The following is a 19,751-nucleotide window of genomic DNA, read 5'->3' on the forward strand; positions in this document are numbered from 1 at the left end:
CACACGTGAACACACACACAAGTGAACACACACACACACAGGCGCACATGACCACACACACACACACACACACTAAGTCATTTAGCAGACGCTCTTATCCAGAGCGACTTACAGTAAGTACAGGGACATTCCCCCCGAGGCAAGTAGGGTGAAGTGCCTTGCCCAAGGACACAACGTCATTTGGCGGGGCGGGGAATCGATCCGGCAGCCTTCCGATTACTAGCCCGACTCCCTCACCGCTCAGCCATCTGACTCCCCTTTGTTAATGTAACATACATACATTAACAAACACATTTGTACACATAACAGTAGGCACGCACATACACACAGAGCATTACCTATAACATTGATTTCTGTGCTGGCAGGTGTGTTTGGAACCTGGTTCTGGGGCACGGCACTCTTGAGATGTTCCTTCTGCACACCTCCTGAATTGGAGGGGTCCAGTTCGACTGTAACCAGTTTTGTGATCAACTCCCCTGGAGGCTGCGAGAGAGAGACATGACAAACAACAACAATTTCAACAAAACAATAACTTTGTGGATGTGTTTTCTGTTTTCTGTTTTCACCACCCCTGCGATGTCTACGTCTCAGAGCAGCTCACCACCACACGCAGGACCTTCACTACGCCGTCCTGTAACTCTGAATTAAACACGGAGGCCTTGACCTCGATGTTCTGCTCGCCCAGCTTCATGGGGATCATGACGTAGGGCACCACCAGCGTAGACTCAGCCTCTACAGTCACAACTTTGACATATTGTTTCCGTTTGTTGGCCGAGCTGCAGATGTTCTCATTCTCCATGAGATAAACACGCACCTGCAGGTAGAATGATACTCATTTGAAGAGGAAGGAAAATAGAGAGAGAGGGACGGAGGGAGGGATAGCGAGGGGGCCGGGGACTTACTTTGATTTGACTTAATTTGTAGTTGTGAAGGACGGCTTTGACCTCCAGCTGTTCGTTGTAAACGGCAGAGTAGGGCAGCCTCAGGTCAATGAAGAAGTCCTTCAGAACCACCATCTCAAAGGGCTCAGTCACACAGATAGCTGGACAGGGAACAGACAAATCTGGCATTGTTCTGATGTCCGACTTAATGTAGACTGTAAAAGGCAGTGAAAAAAAGAAAGATTATCAGGCAGATATAGAGACGGCCTGAGTGGGGGTCCTCACCGTTCTCCTTAGACAGGCTGATGGCAGTAATCTGCCAGGTAGTGATGGAGTCCGGCATGGCAGTGACCTGATTGGTTGATGTGGTTTTACTGCAACATAAAGAACACAATAGGTGCATTTCTATTGACTAACAACTTTAGACCATCACCAACAATCTAGCCAACTGCCTGAAGTAGAACAGTTTAGCAGTAATATCTTTGCACCAGTTTTTACCATTTTTGGCCTGAAGAACAGGAGGGCAGGGTGAAATCGATCCACATCCAGCTCTCAGGGAAATTAGTACGAGACGTGATCTCATCTAGACTGAGGTAAGAGGCATCATCTTCATCACCTGGTGAGGGAAGGGACATCAGATAAAGAAATTACCTTTTTTGTCTTGATCAACCAATTCTGGCACGCGCAGGGAGGAGGAAGGAGGGAGGAGGAGGGAGGGAGGAGGGGGGAGGGAGTAGGAAGAGGAGGGGGGAGGGGGCAGGAAGGAGGAAGGAGGAAGGAGGGGGCAGGAAGGAGGGAGGGAGGGAGGGAGGAGGGAGGAGGAAAGAGGGGAGCTCGCACACGCATGCTGGAGGCTCTGCCTTTTTAACCCAGCCAGCTGTCCCTCCTCCCAGCGTCCCCCCAGCCTCCTCACAGCCTCCTCACAGCCTCCTCCCAGCCTCCCCCCAGCCTCCTCCCAGCCTCCCCCCAGCCTCCTCACAGCCTCCTCCCAGCCTCCCCCCAGCCGCCTCCCAGCCTCCTCACAGCCTCCTCACAGCCTCCTCACAGCCTCCTCCCAGCCTCCTCCCAGGGCAGCAGGAGCCACGTCAACAACCCCCAGGGACAAAGTACAAACTACTTTCTGTGTGTGTGTGAGTGTGGATATCTGTGTGTGTGTGTGTGGATATCTGTGTGTGTGTGTGTGGATATCTGTGTGTGTGTGTGTGTGGATGTCTGTGTGTGTGTGGATATCTGTGTGTGTGTGTGTGGATGTGTTAGTGTGTGGATATCTGTGTGTGTGGATATCTGTGTGTGTGGATATCTGTGTGTGTGTGTGTGTGTGTATGTGTGTGTGGATATCTGTGTGTGTGAATATCTGTGTGCGTGTGTGGATGTGTGTGTGTGGATGTGTGTGTGTGGATGTGTGTGTGTGGATATCTGTGTGTGTGTGTGGGGATATCTGTGTGTGTGGATATCTGTGTGTGTTTGTGGATATCTGTGTGTGTGTGTCTTACTGCGTGCCAGGTCAAGCTCATCATTGACGTGTTTCTTCCTCTCAGCCTCCATCTGTTCACAGCAATACTTGAAGGCATTTTGGCAGGCAACTCCCTCTGTGACAAACTTGGCCCGCCGCACACACGAGTACTCCAGAGCGTTCAGCTTCATCCCGCTGACACAACACTCCCTCTCCAGCGACTCGTACTTAGCCTCTGAGGAGGAGGGGTCAGTGTTACTACACAGCAAATGTTTTATGTTTTATTTCTTTCATCTTATTGACCTGTCAGGCAGCTTCTCTTACCCAGATTAATTCTGACTTGAAATTCAGAGACAGCCCGCCTCCTCCTGGTCCTGACTGGACAGTTTGGCTCTAGAGTGTGAGGAGAAAGAACAAAACAGGAGGGTGACTGTGAGGTAAGGGAGGAGGAGATAGAGAGTGTGGAGAGAAAAAGGTGCAACAGAGTGGGGGAAGATAAGGCACTGTAGAGGAGATGAATCTGAAGAGAGAGAGGAGGAAGGAGGAGGGCGTTTCTACCGGTTCTGATGTTTGTTCCTGAGGCGGTGTTGCTCTCAAACATCAGGCCAGCATCGTAGAAGACTCCCATACTGTTCTGTCCACTTCCTGCTGTACAGCCTGTGTCATACTTCTCCACCACATCCCATATCTAGAGTGGACACACACACACTCTTAATGGACTAGGACATTCCATAGTGACTGTTATAGGGGAAAGACTGTGGATAACAGGACACAGGATTGAAAGCATGTTTCACAGAAGTCAAACGGTCAGTCAAGAGGACAGCTGATACCTTTTTCTGGGTGAGTCTGTGTTTGTTGTTGAGGACAGTGACACCCTTATCCACAGCCACCAGTCCCACTTTGGCCCCAGGGTCTCCAGTGATCTTCAGTTGAAAGTTGTCACGGGGCCGGTATGATGATGATGGTCTGGTTGCCTCAACTTTCAACTGTAGGACAACAAAAGGGGGAAGGACAAGAGAGGAAGGAAGTAAGTCTGTCTGTGTGTATGTGTTCACGTGTGGCAAGTCTGTGTTGGTGTAAATGTGTGTGTCTTACCGTGCCCATACAAGAGGTCTGGACTTCCACCCAGACAGAATCGGACACCACCTCTTTAGTGCCCACGTGGTAGTACGCCACTATACGGAATGAGGGCAGCATGTACTTGGTAACTTCTATTGTGAAGGACAAGATCGTCTGTTTCTCTTTCCGTTGCTTCCTGATTGATTCCACCAGCTGACCCCTGCTTAAGATCTGATTGGACGCACAGGAAACACCAACAAAACTAGGATTTCTTTTCACGCACTTTTTGCCTCTGTACACCTCCTCCCTTCTTTCTCATTCTGCCCCTCCTTCAGCCCACCAGGAATGTGATTACTTCTCCCTGTACCCGCCTCCACCCCTCCACACACACACACCAATATGGTGATATCCATGGCAGATGGTCCTGCTCCAAAAGCCATGTCCACCTGCATGTTTTCATCTGAGGGTGAGAAAGAATTAGTCAAGTAGACAGTCTTGTGTATACAGTGCCGGTCCTAGCACATTTTGAATCAGGTGGAATAACATAAACCACTCACTTTTAATTAGTTAATTTAAATACATTTGTCGAATCATTCACTAGAGATGACAGTTATCATACAACAATGGAACTCATATAAACTGATATCAACTGATCTAAGTTGATAAAAGAAATATAATTGATATAAACTAGTAGAATTTATATAAACTAATAGAATTGATGTAATCTGATAAAACGAATAGAGGTGACTTAAGCTGAAACACGTAACCCTGATAGGTTATGCATCTGTTATAGACTGATATGTTACCCTGATAAGTTATGTATCTGTTATAGGCTGATATTTTACCCTTAGTGCTGACTGATTGGTTATGTATCTGTTATAGACTGATAGGTTTCCCTGATTGGTTATGTATCTGTTACAGGCTGATACGTTACCTGATAGGTTATGTATCTGTTACAGGCTGATACATTACCCTTAGTGCTGACTGGTTGGTTATGTATCTGTTATAGACTGATACGTTTCCCTGATAGAATATGTATCTGTTATAGACATATACGTTTCCCTGATAGGTTATGTATCTGTTATAGACTGATACGTTACCCTGATAGGTTATGTATCTGTTATAGACTGATACATTACCCTTAGTGCTGACTGATAGGTGCAGCAGGTTCTCGGTTTTGGACTCGTAGGGATTGACAACAAATGTGGCAGTAGCCTGTCTGTCTGATTTAATGTCTGGATCGTTGGTCTTGACCTGAATTTTACACACACACACACACACACAAAAAAACATAAGTCTTACTGTGAGCCTCAGTGATTGGCTGTTTGTTAGTGTTAAGGGGTGGGTCTTACAATGATCTTCATTGGTTTGCTGATGTCGGTGTTGACTGTTGCCACGGCGATGCCTTGCTCGCTCGTAAAGGTAGAATCTTTGTTAGGTGAAACCTCCAGTTTAACTCTGCCAGCCGGTGTCTGATCAGGGTTTGTGACGTAAATCTAAACATAAAGGGCATAACTTATTTTCAATTACAACCCTAACCCATCATTACCAGTAATTCCGTTACATCTCACTACTTGGTTAAAAGGTGCACGTACATCTTCATTTAAAAAGGTGGTGCATTTTGTAAATATTATAGTTCTGTAAACAGACATAAGCAGACTGTAAACGTGCGTATAACACAAATAGGTTAGCATGTTGTAAATGAATGAATAAGCATAATGTTGTTACTGAGGTTACGCTACTGACATTACTGACAATACGGATGCAAGGTCAGGGTTAGATCGAGTTCAAACAGCCCAAGGGGGAACTTTGTTGCCAAGGCTATGTCTTTACCTTAATACTGAAAGGCATCCCTGGTTTGAAGAACTTGGGGGTGTGTTTGAAGTTGATGGTATAAGGGGACTCAACAATCTGGATACCACCTTTCTCTGCCTCCACCATCTCTCCACCTGGAGGAGAGAGACCACACTGTTAGACACACACACGTACACAAGCTTTGTCCCAACCTTGACACACACAGAAAACTCTCTCACTTTCACAATATTTTAGATATTTCACAATTTGCATAACAGCATATGATTCACTCTCTACCCATGATTTCCTTATTCAGATCATGGTTTTAGTACCCACTTGTTACAAAGGTCTAATAAGGAAGGTGTTCAATAGGTCAATAACCCATGAATAGAATAAAACAAGAACAGTCGCAAACACACACACACATTCAAAAACATTACTCACCGCTCTCAGTCAACACCTTGACTGATATGTATATTGATTGGGAGACCAAATCTTTCATCTCTTTGAAGGTGTGTGTGATGTCATCTTTATTCAACACCGCCTCTCCTTTCCCATTCTGGATCTGAGATCACACACACAAACAGTCGTCTGACAGGAAGCAGGGATGTGCATGTGCAAGTGCATGTGTGTGAGCGTCCTGAGCGTTTCTGTGTGACAGTGGGAATGTGTATTTCCAAGGTTGGTGGTTTGTGTAAATACTTGTGTGTCTGCAGGATATTTACCTCTACTCTCTGAAGTGAAGAAGGGAAACTGTGTTTATTCCCTCCTTTCACCACCCCAAACATCACATAGGCCACACCATTCACCTCCTTCCCAAACAGATACCTGGGAATACAGCACGAATCAGCAGATTACTAACACACACTCACACACACACCCTAACAGATACCTGGGAACACAGCAAGGATCAGCAGATTACTAACACACACAAACACACACACACACTCAAACAGATACCTGGGAATACAGCACGAATCAGCAGATTACTAACACACACACACACACACACACACTCAAACAGATACCTGGGAACATAGCAAAGAAGTAGTTGAACAACACACACAGACACACACACACACAACAGTGTTGGGGCCCCAGAAATGTCTAAAAAATATTTCATTTATTTGTTTCATTTATTCGTTTATTATTTATTTGTGAGGACCACAACAAGCCCTCACACACCCACACATCAACACACCCAAACATCAACACAGACAAATCTGATCGGAACCAGAACATGGATTGGAACTTTAGACAAAACTGATAACCAAATAATCGCCTCACCTCGCTGTGAGGTCAACATGCAAACTTTCATCATCGACGTAGAAGAAGGTCTTCCTAGGCTCCACCTTTACCTCGAAACTGGGCAGAACTGGAAAGAGAGAGGAAGAAAACTTGAGATATGATTTATATATATTGTTGCACTGCTGTGGCAGCAGAAATTTTGGGGATAATTGAGGGATGGAAAGTTTCTCACCGTATTCTTTGACCTCAAACTCTGTGGTGAAGGTCCTCTGTGGGGTGGCCTGGAACCTGCTCACCAACTGCCACACACCGGGACTGCACACACACACACACACACATATACAGTGCCCTCCAAAAGTATTGGAACAGTGAGGCGAATTCCTTTATTTTTGCTGTAGACTGAAAACATTTGGGCTTGACATCAAATAATGAACGTGAGACCAGAGATCAACGTTTCAGCTTTTATTTCCAGGTATTTACATCAGGATCTGATGCACAACTAAGAAAATATCACATTTTGTTTGAATCCACCCATTTGTCATGTGAGCAAAAGTATTGGAACAGATATACTTAAAACATATTTAAGTGAATAAGACTTAATATTTAGTTGCAAATCCTTTGCTTTCAATAACTGCAGCAAGTCTGTGACCCATTGACGTCACCAAACTTTTGCATTCTTCCTTTTTGATGCTTTCCCAGGCTTTCACTGCAGCCTCTTTCAGTTGTTGTTTGTTTTGTGGGGTTCCTCCCTTCAGTCTCCTCTTAAGCAGGTAAAATGCATGCTCTATAGGGTTTAAGTCTGGAGATTGACTTGGCCAGTCTAATACCTTCCATTTCTTGCCCCTGATAAACTCCTTTGTTGTTTTGGCAGTGTGTTTTGGGTCGTTATCTTGCTGCATGATGAAGGCTCTGCCAATCAGTTTGGTTGCATCTTTCCTTAAATTGGCAGACAAAATGTTTCTGTAGACTTCCGAGTTCATTTTGCTGCTGCCATCATGTGTTACATCCTCAATGAAGATTAATGAGCCCGTCCTAGAAGAAGCCATGCAAGCCCAAGCCATGACATTACCTCCACCGTGTTTCACAGATGAGCTTGTGTGTTTGGGATCATGAGCAGTTCCTTTCTTTCTCCAAACTTTAGCCTTTCCATCACTTTGGTAAAAGTTAATCTTTGTCTCATCAGTCCATAAAACTTTGTCCCAGAATTTTTGAGGTTCATCTCTGTACTTTTTGGCAAATTCCAGCCTGGCCTTCCTATTCTTCTTGCTAATGAGTGGTTTGCATCTTCTGGTGTAGCCCTTGTACTTTTGTTCAGGAAGTCTTCTGCGAACAGTAGATAGTGATACCTTCACTCCTGCCATCTGGAGGTTGTTGCTGATCTCACTAACAGTTGTTTTAGGGTCTTTCTTTACAGCTCTCACAATGTTTCTGTCATCAACTGCTGATGTTTTCCTTGGTCTACCTGTTCGACGTCTGTTACTTAGTACACCAGTAGTTTTCTTCTTCTTCAGGACATTCCAAATGGTTGTACTGGCTATGGCCAATGTTTCTGCAATGGCTCTGATTGATTTTCCATCTTCTCTAAGACTCACAATTGCTTGTTTTTCACCCAAAGACAGCGCTCCGGTTTTCATGTTGTTTTCACCTCTGAATACAGTCTGCATAGACAAAACCTATCTTACCCAATCTGAACCTGAGTGTAGACATTCAGTGGTATTTATTGATTGAATAATGTATGTAATAGGACACACCTGGGCAACAAAACACACCTGTCAGTCATATGTTCCAATACTTTTGCTCACGTGACAAATGGGTGGGTTCGAACAAAAAGGTGATATTTTCTAATTTGTGCATCAGATCCTGATGTAAATACCTGGAAATAAAAGCTGAAACGTTGATCTCTGGTTTCACATTCATCGTTTGATGTCAAGCCCAAATGTTTTCAGTCTACAGCAAAAATAAAGGAATTGGCCTCACTGTTCCAATACTTTTGGAGGGCACTGTATATGCACACCACCCGCATATACACCACAAACATACACCACAGAAATAGATTGATAAATGGATGGATGCATGGATGGATGGATGGATGGATGGATGGATGATATGCTGACCTGACAATATCTGGAAGCTTGAAGTTCCTAGATTTCATCCCCTTGTCTGGGGTTACTGTTTCCCTGAGGATGGTGATGTTCTCTGGAGTCTGACATTAGAAAATGCAATTCATGAAAATGTGCTGTTTTGCTTTTGTTTTTTTAGCTTTGCTGCCTACATGTTCACAACTGGGATTACAGTACAAATCATTTATTTTATTGGACCCTTTCTACGTAATGTACTGCTATGCAGTGCTATATAGTGTAACATACTGATATACAGTGTTATGTACTTCTTTGTGCTATGTAGTGCTTGTGATGGGCCTTTACCACAACATCAATGTCGATAGAGATGTCTTTATCCTGTTCAAACTGATCTTTGGTTAAAGGCTCCATTCTAGGGGTCACAGCAAGCGCCCTGTATAAGACTGAGAAAAAGACAGACAGAAAGAGAGAGAGAAAGGATGAGAGTGATGAAGGAGAGAGAAAGGATGAGAGAGAGTGATGAAGGAGAGGTTGCTCTATTTCACTCCCGACTCTGCATCCAGTATAAGGCCACAATTCCATGTTGTTTGTCTGTTGATGTAAATGTTGGAATGTGTCCCACACCTGCTGGTGTAGCATTAGCAGAATCCAGCCTGCTTTAAATAGCCTTGGATTGACCAATCAGGAAGAGAGGGGTAGTGAAGCCAAAACTGTTTGAGAATCAAAGTTCAAGCTGTCCCCCCCCTGCGCCCTGTGAGGTTCTGATAGCTCCCATTTCTTACAACAACGCCTGGCAAAATCAAACCTTAAAAGCATTATTTTAAGTCTGTGTTTATGTGTAAATGAACTGACTGTAATGAAACCCATGACTCCGTCTGACCTGTGGTGCCAGGGTTGTAGATGGGTTTGTCTGTCTGGATGAAGATGTACCCTGCCTGGAAGGAGGCCAGCACCACCTTCTCCAGTGTCCCGCTGGGGAAATGCGCCTGCAGGTAGACATACTGCTTCTGTCTGTCGTCCATATTGATGTGGTCCTCCTCTGGGATCTAGGGTCAGGGGTCAAGGTCAGTACAGTTTGTTTTGTCTCAAACATATCAACTTGTCTGTGTGTGTTTGAGTGTGTATAACCTCTGCATTTGCGTGTGTGTTTATGTAACATTATACACACAAAATAGTTCACACGGAATGTAAACATAACATCGTTTCCTTGACAACTTACAAAGACTTCGACGAAGCTCTGGAATTTGTTGTCTGAGTTTAGTTGCACAGCTTTTTCAAACAGTTTTTTGGTCTTGGTGGGATGGTTCATGACCATGACCGTGACCATGAACGGACCCCCTGAGTGGTCCTGGATCTCCACAAACACGTTCTCCTTGCTGCCCACACGCAGCACGTTAGGAGCAGACAACACCTGTCTGGAGAGGAAACACACACAATACACACACACAATACACACACACACACACACTTCAATCCTTGATTCCTGTCTCTCTCCTTTCCTAGTCTCCTCTCATCATATCCTCCTCCCCTCCTCATCCCTCTCTCACTATCTCTGAGAGGGCCAGGCGTCACTGTCATATGTCACTGACTGTTCCTGGCTAAGCGTCACTGTCATAGGTCACTGACTGCTTGTCCCTGGCTAAGCTCCAACTCTACTGGACAACTATTGGTAAAGTTTTTGATGTAGAAGGACAGGCTTTATACATTAAACCCAATTTTTCCATTTAAACTCAATTCGAAAGCAACTAATGTACACATTTGTTGTTTTATAGACTGATTTAATGTTGTATTCATTCACAAAAAAATATATATAATTAGTTTGAACATCCTGAATTTTAAAAGTAGTGCCCATATCGGCAGAGTATTACTTTGCAGTAGTACATGTCAATCCAATGTTCAATAAGACATTACCAGCCATAATCAGAGAGGTAATCAGTGTTTGTGTTAATGTGTGTACTTACAGTGGCGCTCCGTCAGACGGTGAGGGGAAAGAGACAGCCAGGGTGGCCAGAGCCACACACACCAGTTCCACCCGCATGGTTTCCTCAGGTCCTGCTGCTGTCTGCTGAGGGAGTAACTACTCACTCCACGCTGCAGGACTTATATCCTGACTCCCTGTCCAGCCCAACCCTCCCCATGTAGCCCTCCCCTCTCTCCTCCAATCCAATCCTCTTTTCCATCAAGCCCCCACCCCTCTCTCTGCCCCCCCATTTTTTTTTTTTGTATATTATATATAACAGGTCAAAGGTTGAAGACTTCAGGGGGATTACTCTAAAGGCCACTCTGTTGGTTGACTTGATGATGGAGGTGGTTGTGTGGTTCGGGGTCAGAGGCAGAGTCTAGTAGTCAACTAGGTGAACCCGGAAATGTTGAGTACACCAAAGTTTTATTGCAGAAATGTGAAGTATGGGTCCCCAGTATACAGAAACTGTTGAGCAATTTGCATAATTAGCATTATTAGCTTTATCGTCCAATTTGACCACATATTTTGCACTGTATGGCCAATTCCTACAATATTAGAGTCTTTTTAGAGGTTTTAGAGGATGTTGAATTCAATTCTGGCACTTTCATACTTTAAAATGGTTATTAAATAACACATTTGGATACATTTAGACACATTTGTTATTAATGTTGGACAAAAACTAAGGTTATTTTCCTGGTAAACACAATAATCTTACATTTCAGAATCATGAGTGCTCTTGTGAATGTTAAATCTGTTTATCCGAGCGTAGTGAAGCTGAATTCCCTCCTGATACTTGACTCCTGATTCAAATGTGCATTTCTGGAGGAAAAAGCATTGCGATTGCAATAAACTCCTTGGGGTTAAACTATGGAGAGAGATATGTCTCAAAAGTATTCGTAAATGCAAGTACCATGATCCACAAATGTTTCACGATTTACAAATGTGTTTTGCGATCCACAAAAACAAAATTCTAACTCGTGATTTGTAAGTTGGCATTTACATAAATGTGCTATGATTTGTACACATAGATGTCCATTCGCAAATATATCGTTTGTAATTTCTTAAAATACTTAACATTTCGTGCGTGCATTTCTCATGGTCTTTCATTTGTAAATCTACAATTCGCGTGTGAAGTGTTGAATCTGCATTTGTGGACACATTTCATTAGCTAGCTAGCTGGCTTACTATCTCGCTGTTAAGCGAGTAAGGTATTTGCAAGCGATTTTTACTTACTGTTGAAGGCACACCATCAGGAGTCGATCCTTGTCCAGCCATAGCTTTAAGAATCTGAAAGCGCCCTAAAGGCGGCAAAATCCTTGAACGGGCTGGCGTACAACCATCAAGGCAGAGGACAACACTGCCACCTACCGGATAGGATGGCACTGTCGAAAGGGGGGGGGGGGGGGGGGGGGGGGGGGAGGCTTGCATTTGTGAATCAGAAAGCCATTTGTGTGTGGATCGCAAAAGACCGAAAAGATTGTCTCAAAATTACGTCATAGGAAGAAGGATTTGCACGAGTGTATTGGGCGATCCACAAATGCAGATTCAACACTTCACACGCGAATTGTAGATTTACAAATGACAGACCATGAGAAATGCACGCACGAAATGTTAAGTATTTTAAGAAATTACAAACGATATATTTACGAATGGACATCTATGTGTACAAATCATAGCACATTTATGTAAATGCCAACTTACAAATCACGAGTTAGAATTTTGTTTTTGTGGATCGCAAAACACATTTGTAAATCGTGAAATATTTGTGGATCATGGTACTTGCATTTACTAATACTTTTGAGACATATCTCTCTCCATACTTGCAAATGCCTCACTCGCTTAACAGCGAGATAGTAAGCCAGCTAGCTAGCTCATGAAATGTGTCCACAAATGCAGATTCAACACTTCACACGCGAATTGTAGATTTACAAATGAAAGACCATGAGAAATGCACGCACGAAATGTTAAGTATTTTAAGAAATTACAAACGATATATTTACAAATGGACATCTATGTGTACAAATCATAGCACATTTATGTAAATGCCAACTTAACAACATCTATGTCTCAAAAGTATTCGTAAATGCAAGTACCATGATCCACAAATGTTTCACGATTTACAAATGTGATCCACAAAAACAAAATTCTAACTCGTGATTTGTAAGTTTGCATTTACATAAATGTGCTATGATTTGTACACATAGATGTCCATTCGTAAATATATAGTTTGTAATTTCTTAAAATACTTAACATTTCGTGCGTGCATTTCTCATGGTCTGTCATTTGTAAATCTACAATTCGCGTGTGAAGTGTTGAATCTGCATTTGTGGATCGCCCAATACACGCGTGCAAATCCTTCTTCCTATGACGTAATTTTGAGACAATCTTTTCGGTCTTTTGCGATCCACACACAAATGGCTTTCTGATTCACAAATGCAAGCCTCCCCCCCCCCCCCCCCCCCCCTTCGACAGTGCCATCCTATCCGGTAGGTGGCAGTGTTGTCCTCTGTCTTGACGGTTGTACGCCAGCGCGTTCAAGGATTTTGCCGCCTTCAGGGCGCTTTCAGATTCTTAAAGCTATGGCTGGACAAGGATCGACTCCTGATGATGTGCCTTCGACAGTAAGTAAAAATCGCTTGAAAATGCCTTACTCGCTTAACAGGGAGATAGTAAGCCAGCTAGTTAGCTAATGAAATGTGTAACTTTGCTAAGAGAAGTGATTGTAATTGCTGGATTTGTGATAGTGATTGTAATTACATTACCTTACTACTTTGGTTCTTGTTAATTAGCTAGCTACTGTTAGCTGTACCAACATAAACAATGGAGCTAACGCTAGTTAACTAACTAGCTTTCGACAGTGAAATGATAGGCGGCATTGTTGTTCGATCAGCCAGTGAGCAAGTTACACCTGGGCTGCTACGCTGCTGTCATGGAAGCTGACAGAAGTCAACAAACGGGATGGGTATGTGCTATGCAATATCAGTAAAAGCGATGTGCAGACTAGTCCCTGTGACTAACAGGTCCGTGTACTTTGCAGCCAACGGATTTTCGTTTACTGTAGCATTTCTTAAAGAAGATATGCAGCAGCAATGAAAGAAAGTAACATCGACCTGTACACATCTTGTATTGCTGCACACCAAATTACAGCTTACTTTGATATTTGAGTATGTAAATACGCTCTCAAACCGTACGTGTAGCATTGCCTTCAGCAGCGTCAAACTGACATTTCTCCATTGAAAGTGGTTGGGTAGACGATAATGGGACCCCCTGGCTAACTGCTAAAATCAGGAAAGTAACATTTCTAGGCATATCCTGATTAGATTTCAAAACCAGAATGTTATAATATATGTGTGTATCTATATATATTAAAAGTACAATGCTGTGACAACAACGTTTTTAATTTGTATTATAGAGCCAGTGTCACAATGTCATAAGTACCAGTTTAACTGTAGCTCATGTATCCTGATGGATGTACTGAGTACTTTTCTGCCGTGGACTCTCTTCTATAGAATTTAAATTATTGTTGCACTTTGCATGCTGCTGCCCTTTAGTGAATGTTAATTTTGGTTGAAAAGATTGACCTTGGTTTAAAAGCCTGACTTCTCACCAGACATTTCCTGTTATATTCGCTTTTTAGGAAATTTTAAGACAACACGTTCCGGATAGACTGCTCAGCAGAGTGACACATGCACTCCAGCAAACACCACTTGATACAGACTATCTGGAATTTGTATGTAGACAGGAAATGGTTTTCCTCAACGTTATGTCACACCATATTCCGGCCAGCTAGTTAGCTAATGAAATGTGTAACTTTGCTAAGAGAAGTGATTGTAATTGCTGGATTTGTGATAGTGATTGTAATTACATTACCTTACTACTTTGGTTTTTGTTAATTAGCTAGCTACTGTTAGCTGTACCAACATAAACAACTAACTAGCTTTCGACAGTGAAATGATAGGCGGCAGTGTTCGATATAAGATAATGATTCCATATCTCTTTGTAACAACATTTTGAATGGGAATTTGTACCATATTTTAAATAACAGAACATGGTGGAGAACATGGCTCAGGCATTGTTGACTGCTCTGACTAGGGCAGCCAATACCTCTCATAGCCTTCCTCCAGCTCTACACCCCGGCATCCTCCCCAACTCCCCAACTACAACTAACGGTATCTGTCAGACCCCCACCACGCCCACCATGACTTCAAGTGTTAACCAGTCATTAAAGAGGTAAGACTGAAGATGGCAAACTTTAAGACAATATGGCCATCCAGTGGGAAACAACTACATTTCTGTTATAAATAAAAATGAGAGTTCCATTATTCTTGTAAATGCTATCTTGTTTGTCTCCTTTTGTAGGCAGTTTCCAAATATGTTTTTATCAAAAACAAACAAAAGAGGGAAAGGACGGTTTTCCAGCTCTCCCCGGTCTGTTCCTGTTAAAAACCTTGACCTCCAAATAAATGTAATGTCAGGACCCACCAATCGGACCCCCACAGGTTCTAAGGAGCTCGAGCTAGCCCAGACAGGGCTAGGAAAACGAATGGTGTCAGTGCCAGAGGACAGCAGCCATAAAGAGGTCTTAATTTGATTTTATATGTTGCTATGAAATAATAATGACATTTACGTAGGCCTCATTTGATATATTATTGATTTCACTGCCCCTTTGTCCATTGCAGAGGATGCCACTTAGAACTCAACATCTTTATTGTGATTTTGATGTCTTTTTAGATAGTGTCACTGATAGAAGAGGAGTTTTTGAAACTCCGCCCCCTTGAAGGAAGGTGGATGTTTTTCAAGGCAACAGGTATTGTTCACAGAAACAAGATCTTTTTTGCACTGATGGTTAGCCCTTATGCTTACTGCTGGTGTGGTTGTTAGAGAGCAGTGTGACATTTTTTTCCACTATTGTTGTCATACTGACATCATTTTATGTTATGATTTAGGAGGCAGTGGCCAAAGGAAGCTCTCTATCGTCCCCATGGACACAGAAGGCTACTCTGTCCGGCAGGAAAAATGTCCTCTTTTTGGTTCCTCTGCAAGAGGAGTTGGACACAGAGCCACTTCCTTACAATGCAGCAGAATTTGCAAGGATGCCACAGGTGCCTTGCCTGACTTGCAATACAACCATGCCCCTGCAAATGTTGGCACTTCATGCCGAGAATTGCCAACCAACAACAGAGGTGAGTTGTGTGATCTGTGATTGGATGTCATGTTGATAAGATGTTTCAATGTCAATTGCAATCACAATGTCAATTGGGCACAATCCAACAGTGTTAATTGATCTTTACATTGTATTACGTATTATGTGCACTATTTAAACAATTACATTGTGTAACATGGCTCAACAACATTGCTAACAGGAGCAGAGTGGTGTGGCGGTCATAGAGGAGGAGAATGAGGAGGAGAATGATGCCATTGGCACTTCAGAGGAGCAAGGGGTAACTGTTGCCAAATTTACCTACTTGAAACAAACTATGGAAAATGGCGATTAATGTACTTTGTTATAAATCTTTATCAATTTTTTTTATAATTGTTGTCATCAGTGTTTTCTGTTGTAAGTGATGTTGAATATATGGTTTCCTATTTGTCAATATTGTCATCTGTACAGGTGTGCCCTATATGCCAAGAAGTATTTCCTACTTCAGTGCTCCCTCTTCATGCCAGTGTTTGTGCAGAAAGGTAAAACAACTTGTTAATTTTAATGCAGTATCACATGTGAAAGCATTTATTTTCCAGCTATAGCATAGGAAGTGTACAAACAGAAATGGCACATAAAACAATTGTGCTTGGTGAATAAAATGTGTTTTAAAGGTTTAAGGTTGTGAAAGGATTTTATGGTAAGCAATGTATGGTAACAAAAGAGGATCCAAGCTATTCTACACAATTACTGTGGTATTGACATGTGCCATAATGTTTTGTGTTATGTCCCTTTTGTTGTAAGATCCTTCTGCAACAACACAATTGTGGAGCCTGATATGGAGGTTCCAGGCCCTTCATCTGCAGATTCCTCTGTGGCTCGATCAGCCCTTCGTTTAACAACTTCTTTAGCAACAGGTAACAAAGCAAGACTATTGTGATATAGGGAGACACTAAAGCTTTCTTGGACCTGATCAACTGCTCATACAATCATCATGTCAGCTAAATCCTTACATGAATCCAACATTTGTATATCCTGTTTGGAAATGAAACTGTTCATGATCAGTGTAGTATAATTACACGCATTCCATCCTTGTCTCACAAAAAGCATGGAAAACAGCAGATACCCCCCTAGAAGCCATGCGGCTGTTTCTACAAGAACTGAGGCAAGGAGGAGAACACCAGCCATCTCTACTGCTGTCACTGGATGCCAGGGATGATGATGAGGAGCGGGACAGTGCCCTTGTTTCTTTTTACAAAGAAATGCGTCAAAAGAGCCAATGGACAGCACCTTTCAAGTGCCGCATTCTAGGTATTGTTTGATAGATGTAACACATTAATTAAACATTCTATATGTTAAAGTGCAATCAGCATTAATACGTTTTTTTTTATGCACTGCCCATGGAAATCATGCCTATGTTGTATCAAATTTCTGTAATGACCCCATGATAGTTGTACAGTAAATCCAGCAACTTCAAATCACATATGAATTGGGACATTTCCCAAACTGTATGTGATGAGTTAGTACCATGGTCTTTAACTATATCTATTTCAGAATGACACATCTGTGTTTACATTTACTTTTATTTTAACCAGTATGTGGATGATTTTGAAGAGCAGAGTGACAAAATATGAACATTTTGTTAGAGAAGGAAGTAAAATACTTGTCTCACATAAGTGTTTTTATTGCAGGGGATGCTGCAGTTGGTGTGGGGGTTGCTAGACATACCCTGTCATCAACCATTTCCAAATTAAAACATGGGTTTAAACTGAACTTGGGTTTGTACTTTTCACTAACATTTGGCATTTAGTGCTATTCAAACATAAACTAATAGGCTGGAGCGAGATAGGGATACCAGTGTAAACACATTTCCTGACACTAAATTTCTCAAATGTGTTTCTTCAAACTGTCCTTATAGTACCTGTCATGTTCTTCAATTAACTTTGATTTGCTTGTGTATTTATCTGTAATGGTTCAGGAAATGCTGCAGTGACTACAATGTTTGAAGGACAAACAGACCACCTTGTGCCTGCCTTGTCCGCAGCCCTCATTGACAGTGACCTGTTCCTTATGGCTGGTAGGATGATTGGCCACTCCGCAATTCATGGCGGTCCTACTCTGTCAGGGCTTAGTCTGGCAGTGGTGGATTCCTTGAGATATGGCTCAAAGGAAACGGCCACATCATCGCTCTGCCTAGAGGACTGCTCAGATATAGACCACAGGGAAACCATCGGTCTGGTGAGTAAAGAATAACTTCTGTCACAAGATCAGCGTCATTCATGTTTCATGTCCACAAACTGATGTGTATATTAATTTTACTCTGTTGAAGTTGCTGAAGGAAGAATTGGGTGAAGAAGAGTCTTCACGAGTAACCAACCTTTGTCTGGAGTGGTATTTCCCGGTGCCAACCAAGGAGACAAACAGACTACTACTCTTCCAGCAGCTGCTTTCTCATGCTGTAATTTGTATTTCTCTGAAAAACCTTTTTTAAATATCTTAACCCATAAGCCATATTATAGTAATTCCTTGCGCTTTGCATCATTTATTAATCAAAATGAATGTAAAATTATCCAACTTGAATTTAAAAGTTAATATTTCACAGGTACTTGGCAGATCAAATGCTCAAATAAAGCAAATCAGAAAGGGGTTGAAGGACACTGGAATTTGGCCACTACTTGCCTGTCGACCAGATGTTGCTCCCCTATTGTTCCCCAGAGAGTCTGTTGTGAAACTCACCTCCCAAGTAAGTTGACAAGTAACTACACTGCTCAAAAAAATTAAGGGAACACGTAATCATCACAGTACAACACCAAGTCAATTAAACTTCAGAGACATCAATCTGTCCAGTTAGGAAGCATAAGCGATTGAATCAATGAAGCCTGACATTCTCCGGTGGGACCTGTGCTCACAGCCCAGCATCGTGCAGCTTGATTGGCATTCGCCAGACAACACCAGGATTGGCTGGCAGGTCCGCCATTGGCACCCTTTCTCTTCTATTTAGTCCATTGAGACCCGATGACTTCAGTGTTCCCTTAATTGTTATGAGCAATGTATATGATTACTTCTTTATAAATGTTACATGGAATAATGTTTTTCCCCACTTGTCAGATGGTCCTAGAGTCCATCACATGGCCCCCATCGAAACAAACAGATGACAGTGACAACAGTGACAGTGAAATCTCAGATGGCAAAGTCAGCCTCATCTCTGGATTTCTTCGAACCTTCGTTGAAGAGGGTACAAGTTCTAAAACATATATCTAAATATACAAATATCTAGCAGACAATCATCAAATCATGTTCATAAATATAAATACCATATGTAATAATCTTTGTTGTATTGCTTTAGCATCCCCAGACATTTTGCGGCAGCTTCTGAAGTTCTGGGTCGGTTGGGAGGTGCCATCCAATACCCTCAAGTTAGAAATTGTGAACTCATGTGGTCGTAACCACCTACCAACCTCGAGCACCTGCTATGAGCGTTTACGTATCTCTAATCACTACACCAGGTACTCCGCTCTAAAAGCGGATCTAATTATATGTCTACAGTCTGTTGAGAGTGGGTTCGGCCTGGTGTAATAAGGTGAACAACTTAAAAAAACATTTTATTTTGCTTGTGACACTTTGAAAAGAATGCAGAATGAAGAATGGCCTTCTCTGCTGCGCTTGCGTAACACAACATAGCTAGCACATACTGAGTAAGTGATGGTCAGTTGTTCTATTTTGGAGTATTTATTTTTTGACTAATCACCCTACGTTATACTTTTCAACACACCTCAATACAGAAAGAAATCAAGGTACTGTGGATTACATTTCTGACCAAAAAAAAAAATCATTTGTGAGGGTTTCTGAACTTGGGTTACGTGTTCTGTTTTTGTGTTGAAAACTTGAAAGAAAAATAAATATCTGATCAACCAATTTTTTTTTTGAGGATTTCTATTTTTCACATGAAAGTAGCATCTTAACGTTCCTGCAGCAATCCTTCAACATACTGCACGGTTGTCATATATATGTCAATACCATTGGATTCTGAAGGCTGCAGAGGATGAATGTGGTGCTGTAATGCAGCCAGTTGCTCAGGAGTGAGTGGGCTCCCCAGCTGAGGAACATTCACTCCAATGTGGGTCTGGGACCTCCC

General features: G+C 42.5%; 2 protein-coding genes and 1 long non-coding RNA gene across 4 annotated transcripts in view; 2 read left to right on the plus strand and 1 right to left on the minus strand.

Moving 5' to 3' along the window:
* Nucleotides 1-10,628, minus strand: part of LOC124477131 (complement C3-like) — a 45,853-nt gene extending 35,225 nt beyond the window's left edge. The window contains exons 1-23 of the mRNA XM_047034708.1: nucleotides 10,475-10,628; nucleotides 9,733-9,928; nucleotides 9,394-9,559; nucleotides 8,859-8,956; nucleotides 8,550-8,638; nucleotides 6,668-6,750; nucleotides 6,475-6,562; nucleotides 5,913-6,015; nucleotides 5,632-5,752; nucleotides 5,227-5,342; nucleotides 4,746-4,889; nucleotides 4,533-4,647; nucleotides 3,789-3,853; nucleotides 3,430-3,624; nucleotides 3,165-3,320; nucleotides 2,893-3,022; nucleotides 2,659-2,727; nucleotides 2,375-2,569; nucleotides 1,380-1,497; nucleotides 1,167-1,255; nucleotides 903-1,042; nucleotides 602-814; nucleotides 339-483 (exon numbers count right to left, since the gene is read on the minus strand). Coding sequence (XP_046890664.1) covers nucleotides 339-483; nucleotides 602-814; nucleotides 903-1,042; nucleotides 1,167-1,255; nucleotides 1,380-1,497; nucleotides 2,375-2,569; nucleotides 2,659-2,727; nucleotides 2,893-3,022; nucleotides 3,165-3,320; nucleotides 3,430-3,624; nucleotides 3,789-3,853; nucleotides 4,533-4,647; nucleotides 4,746-4,889; nucleotides 5,227-5,342; nucleotides 5,632-5,752; nucleotides 5,913-6,015; nucleotides 6,475-6,562; nucleotides 6,668-6,750; nucleotides 8,550-8,638; nucleotides 8,859-8,956; nucleotides 9,394-9,559; nucleotides 9,733-9,928; nucleotides 10,475-10,551 — 2,911 coding nt within the window. The 5' untranslated portion in view covers nucleotides 10,552-10,628. The remainder of the gene's footprint in view (nucleotides 1-338; nucleotides 484-601; nucleotides 815-902; nucleotides 1,043-1,166; nucleotides 1,256-1,379; nucleotides 1,498-2,374; nucleotides 2,570-2,658; nucleotides 2,728-2,892; nucleotides 3,023-3,164; nucleotides 3,321-3,429; nucleotides 3,625-3,788; nucleotides 3,854-4,532; nucleotides 4,648-4,745; nucleotides 4,890-5,226; nucleotides 5,343-5,631; nucleotides 5,753-5,912; nucleotides 6,016-6,474; nucleotides 6,563-6,667; nucleotides 6,751-8,549; nucleotides 8,639-8,858; nucleotides 8,957-9,393; nucleotides 9,560-9,732; nucleotides 9,929-10,474) is intronic.
* A 4,286-nt stretch (nucleotides 10,629-14,914) lies between these two features.
* Nucleotides 14,915-15,487, plus strand: LOC124477146. The gene is made up of 3 exons (XR_006957086.1): nucleotides 14,915-15,055; nucleotides 15,208-15,283; nucleotides 15,423-15,487. It is a non-coding gene; the product is annotated as an uncharacterized LOC124477146 (long non-coding RNA).
* Nucleotides 15,488-15,526: 39 nt separating this feature from the next.
* LOC124477148 lies at nucleotides 15,527-19,274 on the plus strand. Of its 2 annotated transcripts, XM_047034756.1 has the most exons (12): nucleotides 15,527-15,659; nucleotides 15,840-15,917; nucleotides 16,088-16,158; nucleotides 16,421-16,533; nucleotides 16,724-16,927; nucleotides 17,308-17,394; nucleotides 17,595-17,854; nucleotides 17,946-18,074; nucleotides 18,219-18,359; nucleotides 18,528-18,584; nucleotides 18,725-18,851; nucleotides 18,963-19,274. In XM_047034756.1, the coding sequence occupies exons 1-12, from the start codon at nucleotides 15,570-15,572 to the stop codon at nucleotides 19,190-19,192; spliced, it is 1,587 nt and encodes a 528-aa protein (XP_046890712.1). In that variant the 5' UTR covers nucleotides 15,527-15,569; the 3' UTR covers nucleotides 19,193-19,274. The 2 variants fall into 2 exon arrangements, with proteins under 2 accessions (XP_046890712.1, XP_046890713.1); XM_047034757.1 differs by lacking the exon at nucleotides 18,528-18,584 and having other exon boundaries at nucleotides 15,528-15,659.
* The last annotated feature ends 477 nt before the right edge of the window (nucleotides 19,275-19,751 follow it).

Source organism: Hypomesus transpacificus, chromosome 14 (assembly GCF_021917145.1).
Source record: "Hypomesus transpacificus isolate Combined female chromosome 14, fHypTra1, whole genome shotgun sequence".
NCBI lineage: Eukaryota > Metazoa > Chordata > Actinopteri > Osmeriformes > Osmeridae > Hypomesus > Hypomesus transpacificus.

What these genes read in the sequence shown, in the direction of transcription:
- LOC124477148 (XM_047034756.1), top strand. Translation starts at nt 15,570, where the DNA reads ATGCCACAGGTGCCTTGCCTGACTTGCAATACAACCATGCCCCTGCAA. An exon ending in TTTCAAGTGCCGCATTCTAG is followed by an intron (nt 16,928 to 17,307) that starts GTATTGTTTGAT and finishes TTTTTATTGCAG; the next exon opens with GGGATGCTGCAGTTGGTGTG. An exon ending in ACACCAGGATTGGCTGGCAG is followed by an intron (nt 18,585 to 18,724) that starts GTCCGCCATTGG and finishes CCCACTTGTCAG; the next exon opens with ATGGTCCTAGAGTCCATCAC.